The sequence below is a fragment of the Sinocyclocheilus anshuiensis genome, unplaced genomic scaffold (assembly GCF_001515605.1).
Source record: "Sinocyclocheilus anshuiensis isolate Anshui unplaced genomic scaffold, SAMN03320099.WGS_v1.1 scaffold137, whole genome shotgun sequence".
NCBI classification, from domain to species: domain Eukaryota; kingdom Metazoa; phylum Chordata; class Actinopteri; order Cypriniformes; family Cyprinidae; genus Sinocyclocheilus; species Sinocyclocheilus anshuiensis.
This window is the reverse complement of record NW_015537932.1, coordinates 94,901-112,033: the sequence shown is the minus strand read 5'-3', so window position 1 is coordinate 112,033 and position 17,133 is coordinate 94,901. Positions and strand designations below refer to the sequence as shown.

At 36.6% G+C, this 17,133-nt stretch overlaps 2 protein-coding genes across 3 annotated transcripts in view; both read right to left on the bottom strand.

The window, feature by feature from the left end:
* cunh5orf34 (chromosome unknown C5orf34 homolog) overlaps positions 1-4,861 on the bottom strand; it is a 12,082-nt gene extending 7,221 nt beyond the window's left edge. For both annotated transcript variants that reach the window (XM_016446680.1, XM_016446688.1), the window contains exons 1-6: positions 4,525-4,861; positions 2,467-2,556; positions 1,739-2,346; positions 1,454-1,552; positions 494-614; positions 314-405 (exon numbers count right to left, since the gene is read on the bottom strand). In XM_016446680.1, the coding sequence (XP_016302166.1) occupies positions 314-405; positions 494-614; positions 1,454-1,552; positions 1,739-2,346; positions 2,467-2,556; positions 4,525-4,719 (1,205 nt within the window). In that variant the 5' untranslated portion in view covers positions 4,720-4,861. The remainder of the gene's footprint in view (positions 1-313; positions 406-493; positions 615-1,453; positions 1,553-1,738; positions 2,347-2,466; positions 2,557-4,524) is intronic.
* A 1,358-nt stretch (positions 4,862-6,219) lies between these two features.
* The window catches only part of LOC107658232 (polyadenylate-binding protein-interacting protein 1-like), a 14,519-nt gene continuing 3,605 nt past the window's right edge, over positions 6,220-17,133 (bottom strand). Inside the window, exons 2-11 of the mRNA XM_016446699.1 lie at positions 15,413-15,534; positions 15,142-15,339; positions 14,253-14,365; positions 13,949-14,060; positions 12,251-12,376; positions 11,895-12,001; positions 10,922-11,039; positions 9,960-10,014; positions 9,482-9,560; positions 6,220-6,761 (exon numbers count right to left, since the gene is read on the bottom strand). Coding sequence (XP_016302185.1) covers positions 6,671-6,761; positions 9,482-9,560; positions 9,960-10,014; positions 10,922-11,039; positions 11,895-12,001; positions 12,251-12,376; positions 13,949-14,060; positions 14,253-14,365; positions 15,142-15,339; positions 15,413-15,534 — 1,121 coding nt within the window. The 3' untranslated portion in view covers positions 6,220-6,670. The remainder of the gene's footprint in view (positions 6,762-9,481; positions 9,561-9,959; positions 10,015-10,921; positions 11,040-11,894; positions 12,002-12,250; positions 12,377-13,948; positions 14,061-14,252; positions 14,366-15,141; positions 15,340-15,412; positions 15,535-17,133) is intronic.

The following is a 17,133-nucleotide window of genomic DNA, read 5'->3' as shown; positions in this document are numbered from 1 at the left end:
TCTAGTACACCCCCAAAACAAAATCAAGACTTTGTAAAAGAGCATAATAGGACCCCTTTAATATTTTGCAGAGCGACAATTTGGGTGTCATTATCACCCCCTAGTGACTGAACTCTATAAATTCATTTAGTGAATCATTGGCTCAAGGTTGATGTTCACTTGATGGTGGATGATACTCCTGCCCCTTTATAAACAGATGGGATACTCAATGTTTTAGGAATAGCTTGACATCAGCTATCCTGTGAATCCTGTCTACAGTTGTTTGATTTTGGTTTTTGACGTGAGCTGTATGCTTGTAAACCTCTCATCTCACCTGCTGGCCCGTGTGACAACAGACTGGACAGAATACAGCTGACCTGGCACATCAGGTGGGAGACCACACAGGTAATACACACACTCCACCGCCTGAGAACACACAGAAATCAACTCATCTTCTGAATCATGCAGTAAATGTATACACTCAACCTTTTCAGTCCAAATATGCATGTCATACATCTCTGTGAGCAGCTCCAGCTTTGTGATGTGTGAAGTAATTGGCTAGAACTCCATTAGATCTGATGACTGAACCATCACCAGGTGAGATCTCTACCATCGGTATCACTCCATCTACTATACTGAAGGAGATAAAAACAAAAAAAAACATGAAATCATCATCAGTGTTAGGTCCCAAACAGACTGTATTTGTTTGACACACATAGCCCGCGTTCGGTGGGCTAGACTAACAAAACATTAAAATGCAACGTCACTTACATCATCACCGCATCTCGCGCACCACTGATGACGCTCCCTGACACACTCCTAACATTTGATTGTACCATTTTTGCATTCAAATGCAAATGTTTATTTTAAATTAAACTAATATTCATTTTTATTCACAATCTCCTCATCACAGGCAGGCACAGCACTCAATTCAGCATGTGTTCGTGTTTGTGTGTGCTGTCCGTGTCACTCATAACACGTGCCTATATCATGCACTATATCGAACATTTTTTATATGGTTATCGATGAAGGTGTACCGTCGATAAATATCGATACCATTTTATCGCCCAGGCCTATTTTTGGGCTACCAAAATCTGAAGAATGCCTGCCCGAAGGGCTACCAGGGATTTTGAAATTTTGCGAGCCCTGTATAATATAATATAATATAATATTTTTTACAATATATTTTTCTTATTCAGTTACATTCCTATATGTCAGGGTTTTTTCATGCTCATAATTCCAGTCAGATATTATTAGATTCTCAGAGGCCTTATTTGATCCTTAAAAATGGGTTCCAAATTACTTATTCCTTTTTTTCTTTTTTTTTTTGACTAGAAAATTTTCTTAATGTGCTAAAACGTATTTTTACCCACTTATCTTTGACTTAAAACAGTTATTAGCCTATTAATGGTATTTAAGATGATGCAATGGGTAGTGGTGCTAATTTATGAACATGAAATGAATCAGCACTCACCGGTATATGATGCCTTTACACCAGACCACTTTCACCACCTCAGCTGTGACTTCCTCTTCCTGTTCCAGCAAATCAGGATTCACAGCGTCATATCGCCATCTGAACATCACATTAATGTACTTTGAGTATGGTCATACTGGCACCATCAAACACAGAGTACTGATTATAACTGTAGTTTTTCTATGTGTGTGTGTGTGTGTGTGTGTGTGTGTGATTCATCCAGATAAAGGCAAAGAGAAAGAGATGACATGAGAATGTATTTTGTGTTTGTTTGGCGTTCCTCACCTGTGCTGATGAGGAGAGGGACATTTTAGAGGCAAAGGTTTGGGAAGCTGAGTTTTCAGCCCTGTTTGAGATGTTTGTCTACCTTCTCCCTCTGTTAAACCCTTTCCATCTTGACCACTGACAGTATTTATTTTAATTTTTTGTGATTCCCAATGCTTGAATGCTAATGACAGAGGATAGCTCCACATCTGTGGGTAAAGTGCTCGGGAATACTGCTGGATCACTCTGGTGTACGCGTCCACCTTCCCAGACTTCGAACTTGTTGATTCCAGTCTTTCCGTATTGGGGGCTTTTACGACTGACCCTAGATGGTCCATCTGAGCACCCGCTGAGGCTTCAGAGAGGTTTAAACCCTTAACCGTGGCAGATTTTGAAAACAAGCTACTTAATGAACATGTACTTTTGTGTTGGTGCCCTTGCAGATACTGTGACTCTACTTCATTTTGGCTGGACCGACAGATAAACTCCACTGTGAACTCTTCTCCAGAAGAGGAAAGGATGAGTTTGGCATGTCCAACTACAGAGCAGACTGTGATCTCTCCATGCGGCCCAGTGGTGCAGGAGTCAGACCCGGGCCACTCCACCTCAGCTATGGCAATGGTGGACGGCTGCAAATCAGCATTTGGTTAAGCAAATAAGCAGAAATTAGAAATTAAGCGGGATTTACATGATTTCAGTAATAAAAAAGCAAACCTTACTACAGCTTTAAGACAGTCTAACCTTGTTACCTTATTGAATTCCACAGTTATGAGCTCCTCGGGCAAATATGGATGAGTTGCATACTTGTTTCTGAACGTCAAAGCATTCTGTACCAGTGTCTAAACAAGAGAGAAAATAAATGTATTTTTATACTGTGCACCCATATTTACAGCAGTAAACTATTCTAGACAGACAGACAGATATATGGTTAGAGACTGATGATAGATAGATAGATAGATAGACAGATAGATAATTGTGGTATAAATGGACAGACAGACAGACAGATAGATAATTGTGGTATAAATGGACGGACGGACGGACAGACAGACAGATAGGCAGATAGATAGATAGATAGATAATTGTGGTATAAATGGACAGACAGACAGACAGACAGACAGACAGATAGAGAGATAGATAATTGTGGTATAAATGGACAGACGGACAGACAGACAGACAGACAGACAGACAGATAGAGAGATAGATAATTGTGGTATAAATGGACAGACGGACAGACAGACAGACAGACAGACAGACAGATAGAGAGATAGATAATTGTGGTATAAATGGACAGACGGACAGACAGACAGACAGACAGACAGACAGATAGAGAGATAGATAATTGTGGTATAAATGGACAGACGGACAGACAGACAGACAGACAGACAGACAGATAGAGAGATAGATAATTGTGGTATAAATGGACAGACGGACAGACAGACAGACAGACAGACAGACAGATAGAGAGATAGATAATTGTGGTATAAATGGACAGACGGACAGACAGACAGACAGACAGACAGACAGATAGAGAGATAGATAATTGTGGTATAAATGGACAGACGGACAGACAGACAGACAGACAGACAGACAGATAGAGAGATAGATAATTGTGGTATAAATGGACAGACGGACAGACAGACAGACAGACAGACAGACAGATAGAGAGATAGATAATTGTGGTATAAATGGACAGACGGACAGACAGACAGACAGACAGACAGACAGATAGAGAGATAGATAATTGTGGTATAAATGGACAGACGGACAGACAGACAGACAGACAGACAGACAGATAGAGAGATAGATAATTGTGGTATAAATGGACAGACGGACAGACAGACAGACAGACAGACAGACAGATAGAGAGATAGATAATTGTGGTATAAATGGACAGACGGACAGACAGACAGACAGACAGACAGACAGATAGAGAGATAGATAATTGTGGTATAAATGGACAGACGGACAGACAGACAGACAGACAGACAGACAGATAGAGAGATAGATAATTGTGGTATAAATGGACAGACGGACAGACAGACAGACAGACAGACAGACAGATAGAGAGATAGATAATTGTGGTATAAATGGACAGACGGACAGACAGACAGACAGACAGACAGACAGATAGAGAGATAGATAATTGTGGTATAAATGGACAGACGGACAGACAGACAGACAGACAGACAGACAGATAGAGAGATAGATAATTGTGGTATAAATGGACAGACGGACAGACAGACAGACAGACAGACAGACAGATAGAGAGATAGATAATTGTGGTATAAATGGACAGACGGACAGACAGACAGACAGACAGACAGACAGATAGAGAGATAGATAATTGTGGTATAAATGGACAGACGGACAGACAGACAGACAGACAGACAGACAGATAGAGAGATAGATAATTGTGGTATAAATGGACAGACGGACAGACAGACAGACAGACAGACAGACAGATAGAGAGATAGATAATTGTGGTATAAATGGACAGACGGACAGACAGACAGATAGACAGACAGACAGACAATTGTGGTATAAATGGACAGACAGAAAGACAGACAGACAGATAGATAGATAGATAATTGTGGTATAAATGGACAGACAGACAGACAGACAGACAGATAGATAGATAGATAGATAGATAGATAGATAGATAGATAGACAGACAGACAGACACACAAATATACAGGTAGACAGAAATGTAAGATATGTTCCATGAAATTGCAATGCAGATACAAGTTTTGCAGTACAAATGACACAGTATTGATATATTTATGGGGATGAAAAGGTGTTGTATATACTTTATACTCGCTGATGGCGAATCTTGTTCTCTGTCTGACTCTCTCTCTGGGCTGTAGCGGGTGTGCAGAGGGTGACATGTGTTTCTCCATCATGAATTCAGATCCGCAGGGAGAGAGCTGCAGTCTACGCCCGTCTGAGTAAAACACATCCACAGACTCATCCACACACATTACCATAAAGCTGACCGAACACATGACTCACTTAACACGAGACAATTAAATAGAGAACTCAAACCAATTACACACTGCCACAGTCTAAACGTAAACACTAAAATCACTGAAGCAGCACAAACAAAGTCCACAGTCGCGTCGAATCGTTGTTGCTAGAGTAGTCCGATTCGTGAAAGGTTCGTTTTTGCGAGTCGGATCTTTTGAATCAATCGTGTTTACAATCGATTGATTCAAAAGATCCGACTCGCAAAAACGATGCGAGAACCGACTCTAGCAACACACGAACTGAATCAAACTGAACTGGGACACAAAATTATCATGAACGCCTGTATTAATTAAATGTAATCAGAAAAGAAAAAAAAAAACACTTAATAAACAATACGTGTATCTAGATGAAAACGTTGGGATGTCAGGGACCAGGTGATTCGTTTCTTTGAAAGGACTGTTCAAAAGAACCGATTTGCAGACTTGACTCGGACTTCCCGTCACTAGTTGCCATGGTGCAAATTGTCGCGGTTGATGAAGAGAATGGCGCTGATTGGATGAATCACTTCTTCTACTGTAATTACTCATAAATCTGTGCGCTCAGTCATCGCCCCCTTGCTGTTAAGATTCAACTCTGGCAAGCCGAAGTAATATGAACACGGATCAAGATTTGATTTAGATTATTTTTTGAGTTCATCTCACGAAGAAATATAATTAATTTTTTTATTTCATATATAATAAAATAAAATTACGTCAGTATTAGCACATATGCACATTTATAAATAACATGAAGCCTATATAAATATTTTTTATTTTTACTTTATGCCAAATATGATTTGCTTGGTCTTTTATATTATTCGGGGGTGGAATATGACCTGGATATTCATGATATTCAACCTTTTATAAATCTCGTTGCATATGTCAGTTGTATTAGAACAATACTGAACTGTCTATATGGTATCACTGATAAATTTAAAGTTTTTTTAACTTCTTAAATCCCAATTTAATTTTGTCAATTTTTTTCAGTTTTTGTCAGTTTTTCAAAAGCCATAGAATTAAGGTCATGGTTAATTTTATATTACACTGACCTAAAACAGGCTTTAAGTTCACTGGTCAACAGGGGACGCTATGCTTGAAAGGGTTACCAGATTACAGAACAGTGTCAACAAACACCGCAGGTCACTTGGATTCCTGTGAAACGCAAAGAGACAGTGTTTTTATAAAGATTTATTGCGGGCAAACAATGCAGTAAATAATATTTACAACTATAGTAAAATAAACATTCCTTTATACGGGATCCATGAGATGTTGGTGATGAGAAAAGTTCTGTAAATCACAGTGGAGGATGAATCGGTGTAAACTCCCAAATCTGTTCTGAGCGTTTGACACACTTAACATATGAAGAAACTTTATTCCTGCATTCGAAAAACCAAACAGATTATAAAGTCAAGGTTCCTTTTTTCCTCAAAAATGTGCATAAATTGAAAATAATACTCTAAAAAGGTGTGAGGAGAATCTGAGAAAGTACATTTTTTTTTAAATGTTTTTGTGTTTCTCCCTGTGCTCTTCAACTCTACATGGCAAAGCCTTGAGGAGTAAACCACAAAACTCAGTTTCTCGTATATTTAGTTGGATATTGAGCAGTTAGTTTGCAAACAAACCACACGTACACTTGATGATGCTACTCTTCGGCTCATATTAAAATCTCACTGCAAACTTTTTTGGGGATTTTTGACAAATCAGAACACGCATAAAATAAACCTCACACCCCAAATGCCAAACCAATGGCAACATGATGGCCTGACGGACTTGCCAATTATGCTGCATTACACCTAAACAGTAATCCCAGCCATTAAATCCAGTGGCATTGTAGCCAAGAAGTGCTTGTTGAGAAATTAAACGAAAATCAACCAAAACGTTCTTGGTTCCGCCCACTCTGAAACATTCCAGCTGGTCGGGTGTGGCGTTAAAATGAGCATCTCGCAGTCGCTTATTTCTTTCCTCTTGCGTCCGACTCCATGCAAAACCTCTCAAATGCCTCCTCGATCTCCGGATCCATTTCGTCTTCATCACCGCAGAAACTGCAACACAGAAGCATTCCTTCGTAAGTATATGGAAGCTTGTTTCCAACACACAATTAAAATAAATAAATAAATAAAAAATGTGACTTTTTATCTCACAATTCTGACTTTTTTCCTTGACATTCTGAGTATACAGGTGCATCTCAATAAATTAGAATGTCGTGGAAAAGTTCATTTATAATTGGTGGGTTTTTGTTAAATGTGAGCCAAAATCATCACAATTAAAAGAACCAAAGACTTAAACTACTTCAGTCTGTATGCATATGCATTGAATTTATTTAATACATGAGTTTCACAATTTGAGTTGAATAACTGAAATAAATGAACTTTTCCACGACATTCTAATTTATTGAGATGCACCTGTATATCTCACCATTTTGAATTTTCTTGCAATTGTGTGGGAAAAAAGTCAAAATTGTGAAAGATCAACTCAAAATTATAAATATAAACTTAGAATTCTGAGAAAAAAAGTCAGTATTGTAAGATAAAAAGTCAATTGCTTTTTTATGCCGTGGTGGAAAGAAAAAAAAACAAACAGAATTGTGAGAAAAGAGTAAAAAAAAAAAAAAAAAAAAAAAAAAAAAAAAAAAAAAAAAAAAAAAAAAAAAAAAAAAAAAAAAAAAAAAAATGAGAATTGCAGGTATATATCAGAATTGCAAGAATGAAATCTGAATTGTGACAAAAAGTCGCACTTACCCGTGTAATTTTGTTTAATAAATATTTAAAAAATATATTTTCTGTCATCTTGTATTGAACACAGAAAGTACTTTTATCGAGCAAGGATGCATTAAACTGGTCATGGCTGCTTTTCTTACTTTAAAATAGTAATAATACTTCCAAATATGTTTTTACTGTATTTTAATCAAATAAATGCAGCCTTGGTGAGCATAAGAGATCTTCTTTTAAATACATGAAAATGTTACTGAAAAAAAAGTAATAAGTAAATAAGTAAATAAAGTAAGCAATAGCTTATATATTTACATTAACTTTTCTTTAAATCTGTATCTATTAAATCTGTCTAAAATCATCAATATAAAGGGCTTTTCACACAAAGTAAAAATTCGGCGCGATGACGCTTTTGAATTGAAACAATAGGTACCTATGGGGATATTCACACCAGGCGCGATCATTCGCGGTGTGAAAAAGCGAGGATTTTTTTTTATTTCCTGTGTGTCGATTTTTTCCCCATCGCTCCACGATGAAACGGGCCGTCCAATCATGTGAGGACCAAATGCAGTCAAGTATAATTTAAGTTAGTTGACTTGTCCAGTATTTGGCCATATCATCAGCTATATTGGATTTTTCTTTCATGGGAACATGTCATGTCAAAATATACAAAATTTATACAAAAATTCATACTTTATTCGGACCCCCTGGCCTTACGTCAAGGACCACTAGAGGTCCCTGGTTGAGAAACACTGCTCTAAACACTGCTCCGTGTTTAAAAAAAAACGAGTGAAACGTGCATTTTTTCTACATATGAAATATGAAAGCAAATAGACATATGATTATGACGATATATTTTCTGTATGTGTTTTGTATGCAGCTCATGGTAATTTTATAACAATAAAGGATGTTTATGACAATAAGCAGTGTGGCGTTATTAAACATAGCCTACAAAGAGTGCATGTCTGCCTATTATAGAATCAAAATCAACTACAGATCACAATCAGAAGTTATTACAAGCACTCGATGATGGTTTATAGTCGGTTTTAAGCGAAAACAATAATCATTAATTTTCAAATGTGGCTTGATGCTAATTGTACTTATATTTTAAGATGTTTTCTTGTAAGCATTATAGATAGTTTGTGTTTCTGGCGTAGAACCAAACTTTAGCTATATTTAATGCTGTATATTGAGCAGTGGATGATGTTAAATCCATATATGAGATAAATATCTGAGTAAAAATGCATTGGTGGTCGGCACCACCTAGCGTGCAGGTGTGAATTAGCAGAAGGCGATCAATCATTTCGTGCTCGGTGTGAAAGCAACGTTCGTCGGCGATTCGCCTCGCTTTTTCGCATTGCGCTCAGTGTGAAACGGCCTTAACAGTGTATTACTATACTGTGAGACTATGAATTTCTAATTATGTTCATGCATTCCTTCATTATAAGTGCCTTATTTCAACTATTTTTTTTCCTGTCATAATGTGTATTGTATTAAATAGAAAAAGTTATTTTAAAACTCATCACATGAATTACTGACTCCCCCTGTTGGCTGGTCTTTGTTAACTGCTCATGGCCTATCCAATGGGCTGAAGACTATGCTGAATAGCTAAGCCCCCCTCTCTCCCTAGACTGCTGACTTCATTAAAATGTGCTCTTTGACTCCCCCCAGCATCATTGTGAGGAGGACAATTACTGGAGTTCGAGCAGAGGGGTATTAGAGTCAACTAAAACTAAAACCATAAAAAAGCATTTGAACTGAAATAAAATCAAATATAAATTAAAAACTAAACTTATTTCAGATAGTTGCCAAAGCAACACTTTTCATTTAGTTGACGTTCTAAAATAACTAAAACTAAACAAAAAATTTATGAAAACTATATAGCTATAATTTAAAAAACTAAAACGAATAAAAATTACAAAAAACAACAACAAAATTAAAACTTAAAAAAAAACTAATTCAAAATATTAATTAAAAAACGATATAGTATCTCAGTTGTGCAAGCAAACAAGACTTTTGATATTCTGCACACAAATTTACAAATATCTACTTACAAATCATTTCCATTCTCTTCATATGCATCAGGGAAGTAGTCTTCTCTGTCTAGAATCTCCTGATATTTGTCGGAGTATTCTGTGGTGGGGGAAAAAAACAGTACTGATAAGCAAAATAGTAGATTAGTAGTAAATACAGTAATTATCAATATATAAAAAATTAATAATATAAAAATAAATTTAAATATAAATATAAAAATAATTTAAAAAAATGTTCTGACATGTTATGGTAATGAGAATGGGGAATAAAAAATAAAACATTACTTAATTAAAACATACTTAATTTTATGAAAATAAATGAAGTAATGCAAGTCTTAATACTCCTAAAACAGGCTTTCTTTTTTTCCCTCAAAATGTAATTTCTGATTTTCTTTTGATTTTGAACTCGAACACGGTTTTGCGACATTCACCCACTTAATAAAACATGAGTAAGTCTGTAGATGGGTCACAGCAGACTAAAGCCGCTGCCGATGCTCACCAGGATCTGCTGCTGTAAAAGGCGTCCCATCCGCTGTGTAGAAGGTTGGTTCATTCTGGGGAGCAAAACCATGACAGAAACACATTAAGGGTGTGTTCACACTTGTCATGTTTGGTTCGATTAAAACGAACTCTGGTGCGATTGCTCTGTTACTGCGGTTCGTTTGAGTAAGTGTGAACGCTGCCATCCGAAACCTGGTGCGCACCAAACAAGCGGACCGAGACCGCTAAAAAGATGGGTCTCGGTCCGCTTCCAAACGAATTCTGGTGCGGTTCGAATGAAATATGAACACAACATGGACCAAATACTTATAAACGAACCAAAAACAGGAAGTAATGACAAGTGTGCGTACCAAACAAGCGGACGGAGATCGCTAAAAAGATGGGTCTCGGTCTGCTTCCAAACAAACTTTGGTGCGGTTCGAATGAAATATGAACGCAACACGGACCAAATACTTATAAACGAACCAAAAACAGGAAGTAATGACAAGATGCGACGCTATGCGACATGATTTGAGACACGGTGTAACCAAAACAAAATTAGCAGAGGGCAAACGTGGAGCAACAATGAGTTAAAGTGCCTTTTATGAGCTCCTTGTGAGTTTGAAATAAAATTATATGTAGCGTACATGCAAGAATGAGCACGCTTAGTCCAGCAGACGGCATTAGGTGTGTTCACGATATATACGCCATTCAAGCCGACCAATCAGGTTGTGAATGTATCACAATGCCTTTAAGTTCGGTGTCTTTAGGTTCACTGTCAAAAATGCCAATGTGAACGCTAAGCGGACCAGGACCAAATGTATCATTTTCCTTTTTGGTCCAGATCAAATGAACCAAACAAACCGAACTACAAGTGTGAACACACCCTAAGAGAGGCGACAAAATATGAATGCTGTCACAGATTACATATTTTACTCCAAAACCTCAATGAATGCATTTGATTTCTTAGCCATTACGCACCATAAAGTAGTTGGGGTCATTGTCTGGTGTAGCATCACTGGACACATTTGCTGTGTGAACTCGACCCCAGTTACTGGACTGTAACTCCACCAGTTTCAACAGCATCTGCTTGACATCTCTACAAACGCACACATACAGTAAACATCAATAAAAACAGATACTGTAAACATCAATAATGCAATTGTACTGCTTTCAGCAATCTAAGAGCTGTTCACACTGACAGTGACATTCAGAAACAAAACAAATGGAAGTTGGCGATTTCCAGCATCATTAGCAACAACAACTGTTGGCAATGCAACTCAACTTTATGTAAATGTACGATAATAAGCAATAGGAGTGCAGACAGTGATGCTCATAAACCTCAATACTACATACATATATATACCAGTGTTGTTTTAGTGTCACTGCACTCTCAGAAAAGTCTGTAAAATACAGCCCAATGTACTGTGTTAAAATGAAGAAATTTTCCATACTTATTTTTTTCACAGGTGTCTTACCAATATTTTGCATCATGCATTGCATTGTGTTGTGTCTTATGGTTGAAGGAAATGTCCATAAATTAAATGGAAAATGTACTGGTAATTTTCTGCCAGTAAACCTTTTTCTTACAGTGTTTTATAGTTTTTATTAATATTTTTAAATGAGTTTTTGTTCTTATTTTCTGTTTTCATTTCATATTTTTAGTAATTTTGTTGCATTTTTTGCTTTTTTTATGTCTATACAGTTTTTCTTTATTTTTATGTCAGTTCTAATTTGAGTTATTTTAGTACATCAAGTTAAACGAAACTAAAATGAGGAATGCTGTCTTTGGCATGCATGCATGCATAAATAAATAAATATTTTATTTAACTTCTGTTTTAGTCAAGCAACAAACATGTTTTTTATGGTTTTAGTTTTAGTGAACTACAATTCCGTTGATATACTGCAAGCTAAAGATTTCCAAAAACAATCTATTGTTGCCTGACTCGCTCACCGGCTGCATTTGACATCCAGCAAAACGTCTTCAATCTTCTTGATTATCTCATCCATGTCTGACTGGCCTTTCTCCTTCCATGTGTCATCCAGAATGGAACCGCTCAGCTTGTCGAATCAGTACAGTAAAACAATGCTAGTCAACACCAACAGTATAGTACTGCATTATTATCTGCAGATTAATTGATTATCTCATTTCAGTTCTTTGAATTAAATTTCAAAATCTTTGTTTACATTAGTCTTAAGTTGAGTCCTGAGGTTACCCGATAACTCCTACAGACTATTAAACAGTGCATTTGCTCTGAAACAGTACCATTTAGTGCAGCTTCAATGTATTCAAAGTGGAACACAGCAAACCTTGAGTAATTTGACAGCACACATTAGGTTGGGGTCATCTGGGTGAGAGAATAATGTGTTCAAAAGTTCCTTTAGCGCTCCCAGTAAGACGTTAGCTCGCCCGGGTGTGTCCTTTCTACTTTTTATCTGAAAGACATTAAAGAACTGAAATCTAAAATTGTAGTCGTTCATACTTTTGCTTACAGAATAAAAATATACAGTACAGCTACAGTTGAATAATCAGCTACAAATCTGGAAAAAAAAACAAATAATTCAACATGTAACTATAACGTAAACATTACAAAATCTGACATATGAATTCAAGCAGATACAAATGTCAGGATTTATATACTACGTTATGCAAAGGAGTTGATATTAAAGGGTTAGTTCACCCAAAAATGAAAATTAGCCCTCCAAATATATATCCAAAAATAACTCTATATAACTTTGGATAGATGCTGTTGACAACATTAAAGACAATATTAATTAATTCACCCAAAAATGAAAATAAGCCCATGAATTACTCACCCTCAAGGCATCCTAGGTGTATATGACTTTCTTCTTTCAGACGAATCGGAGTTATATTAAAAATTGTCTTTGATCTTCCAAGCTGTTTAATGGCACTCAGCGGGTGTTGCAGTGCATCAGTCCAAAAGAATTTAAATAAAGCGCATCCATCCATAATAAAAGGTGCCTCACACGGCTCCGTGGGGTGAACAAAGGCCTCCTGTAGCGAATCGATGCGTTTTTGTGAGAAAAATATCTATATTTAAAACGTAATAATCAATTTAATCTAGCTTGCGCTCACTGTTGTAAACGGAAGCAGTTCCGGGGGAATGACGTATGAGGTTGGCTTTGCGCATGCGCCGCTCAGAAGTGATGAATGCGGAAACGCAGCGGAGAGATCAAAACAAAACAACAGTCACGAAACAGAAGTACAAATCGAGGATTTGTAAAGAAGAATGTCGGAGGATTTCGAAATAAGCCAGGTGGAGACTGGTTTTCCTTTGCTAAAGTAAGGAAACTTTGCTTCCTTTGATCCTGTAAACAAACGTTGGTTTTCACGAGACATCTTACATCATCCTCCCAGAGCTGCTTCCGTGTACAACTGTTGCCGCAAGCTAGATTAAAGTGATAATTATGTTTTGAATATATATATTTTTCTTACAAAAACTCATCGATTTGCTACAGGAGGCCTTTGTTCACCCCCCGGATCCGTGTGAGACACTTTTTATTATGGATGGATGCGCTTTATTTCACTTCTTTTGGACTGATCAACTGTAACACCCGCTGAGTGGAATTAAACAGCTTGGAAGATAAAAAGACAATTTTTAATATAACTCCGACTGGATTCGTCTGAAAGAAGAAAGTCATATACACCTAGGATGCCTTGAGGGTGAGTAATTCATGGGCTAATTTTTTTTTTTAATGTTAACTAACCCTTTAAGTGTTTTAATTGGTTTAGGCTTTAGCATTACATAATTTGCTCAGATGTAGCAGGTCAAGCTACAGGTCAAGGGTTTATTTTGTAATGATGATTGGTTGACTAGCTTTACTGGCTATACCAGTGTTATTACAAATTCACTAAAATAAAAAAAAAATCAAATAAAAATATTTTTGTTAATTGAAGTAAATATAAAATAAAAGACATAGATAGATAGATAGATAGATAGATAGATAGATATTGTGATAAGTGAAAAGCATTGGTTGTGTACTGACCTCCAGGTTAAGGTAAAGCTCCCCCAGAAACAGCACATAATAGTGAAACCTTTTCTGGGTCTCTGGATCTCCTCTCACGGCCTGCTCCCTCTGCTCAAACTGGTTTTGACACCTACACAGACACACAAAATGGAGTTTTGAGGATAAACAAAACTAACAAAAATGAGACTAAACGAAACTGAAAGTAAAGGCTTAGAAGGAAAAGGGAAGAAACTGTTGACTTTAAGAACCAAATGTCAAGCCACTTTTATGAAACACCCAGAAATGGGTACTTGGGCGTCACGTTGCTAAACCTGAAATTTACCTCTGCAGCAGCAGCTGTCTGAAGTTACCGCTGACTGGACTGAGACGGATGTGATAAGACAGATGGTTACAGAGCCGAGCACCCGTGTAGGCGAAGTTAGGGATAGACGTGGACTGTGGAAAACAAATGTGGGATGGTTTTCATTGCATTCATCTTAATAACAACTGCTAAATGCATTATGTTTTGACCAGTACACAGATTAAAAATAGTACCATAGTAGTATTTTGCAAATTTCAGTTCTGCTATTTGGTTCAAAATTCAATACAGCACTGATGCATGATTTGAAAATTAACCAGTAATTCACCAATTACAAAATATACTTTTTAATATAATAATACTCAAGGTGTTACAGATGCCATCTCAGGTTACATGCATGCTTTTGCAAGACAATGAGCATGCAAAACTTAAAGCCACAATTTATGATTAGAATTTAGCTTTCTGTGTCATTATTTATTTTTCGGATTATTGAGATTTGTGTGTGTCCACTTAAGGAATTCATAAATAATATAGTAGTATGTATACATAATACTACTAAAAAATAAATAATAATAAATATATGGACTGTACATTGCATAGTTTATTAGACGGCTATAAATAAATACAGGATCAGATGGATATAAAATATTGACATATTTATGTAGTAAATTATTCATTTATCTTAGTTATTAGACTGTATTCCAGAGAGCTGTGTAATAATCATAATTGCAGTAATAAGTGAAAAGAATCAAGTGTGAATCAATTGTGAATAAAAAACAAAAAGACAAAAAAAGACAAAACTTGAGGGTGAGTAAATAATGACTGGTGAACTATTCCTTTAAACAGGACGTTCTCGTTGCATTTTGACAGGTTACCACACAGATCCATTATCAGAAACTCATTACAAATGCACCTGTACGTAGATGAGCTCTACCAGCTCCTGCAGAATCTCCTCTGTAGTGACGCAGCTGTTCAGCATATCCGTGATGTAATCGATTTCTGACTCGAAGGACCCCGGAGACGAGTTCAGATGGCTTACGAAATCCTGAACGAAATCAGCCAGTGAGGTCTCAGGGTAGTAATCTTCAGATCCATCGGAATACACGTCATCCTAAAAAGAGAGAACATTAGACTAATACCACGGTAAATTCACACAGTGTTAAAAAGGAGCCACATAGACTCACCTGGAACGATGCATAATTGCCCGGGACAAACTCAGGTGCTGCGGCAGACAGTTTAGAGTTTTTCACAAGTGCATCTGCAGCACTGCTGCTATTGTGTCCTGAAGGAATGGGGGATCTGCTCTCTGGAAGATGGAGTGATGAAGACTGGCATTAGCGCTGAACATTTGTAGTCACTATACACTAATTCTCGTTTTGTGTTATTTCATAGTTTTGATGACTTTACTAGTATTCTAAAATATGTTAGAAACAGTAATAATAAAGAACCGCACACATTAGACTTGTAGTGTAGAGACAGAAGCAACCCGTCAAGATTACTTGACTTCTCAACTCAAATCACATGACAGATATGGTCAGATTAACAATCTCACCCACTAACTGATGGTGACCATTTAACTAGCTTTAAATCATGCATTCCAATAAAAGTAATACTGCAATAATCTTCATCACACAACAACAAATGTGTCTTCAAAAGTTTGTTAGATTTTTAACATGAAAGATCACAATCGATCAGAAGTAATTATTACAAGTCAAGTTAGTCAACTAATGACAAAATACATTAAAAAAACATCCAGATGTGGTGGAAACTATGGTTAAAATCTATTCCATCTATTCATTATCCGTCCATCCATTAATTTCTGCATCCATCCATTCATGTATCTATCATCTATCTACTCATCCATCCATCTTTACATCCATATATCTATCCATCTATCATCCATCCATCTATTCATTCATGCATCTATCCATACATCTATCGACAAAATACATCTAAAATAGCCAGTTGTGGTGGAAAGAAACTATGGTTAAAATGGTCGATGTGCTTTGTACTCTCTCCATCCATCAATTCACACATCTATCTATCCATCCATGCATCTATCTATCCATTTATCCATCCATCTCTGCATCTATCCATCTATCATTCATTCATCCATCCATCCATCTTTACATCCATAGATCTACCCTTTCATGCATCTATCTATCTATCTATCTATCTATCTAATGACAAAATACATCTAAAATATGATGTGGTGGAAACTATGGTTAAAAAGGTTGATGTGCTTTGTACTCTATCCCATCATTCATCTGTCTATCCATTCATGCATCAATCCATCCATCTTTGCATCTATCTATCTATCTATCTATTGTGCTGTCTGTTTGTCTCTAGCTGCTGAATTACTGAAATAAATGAACTTTTCCACGACATTCTAATTTATTGAGATGCACCTGTATAGTCAACTTTACTGAAATGCTAAAAAATAAGCTTTACACTGTCAAAGCATTAGTAACTTCATATATCTACACATAAACATGGACCACCCATATATACAGTACTGTGCAAAAGTCTTAGGCCATTAGTATTTTCATCAACAAAAGATGGTTTTAAGCCAAGTATTTCTATCTTTTGCTTTAGTTTGTCAGTAGGAAATAACATTTACATTACATTTACATTTAGACATTTATCAGATGCGTTTATCCAAAGTGAGGACAATAATAATAATTAATAATTATGTAAATAACAGTTTACATTTCCAAACATTCCTTTACAGGACTCGACAGTGCAAGCATTTCACTTGCATTTGTGACTAAAAATAGATGTGTGCGAACTGGAAAATGTATTTAGGAGCATGAGTGCGAATAAAATTTGTTTTGCCATTAATTGTAATAATCCAGTAAGATTTTTGTATGCACAAGGAGTCTGACAGCAGCCAGTGCTCCACACA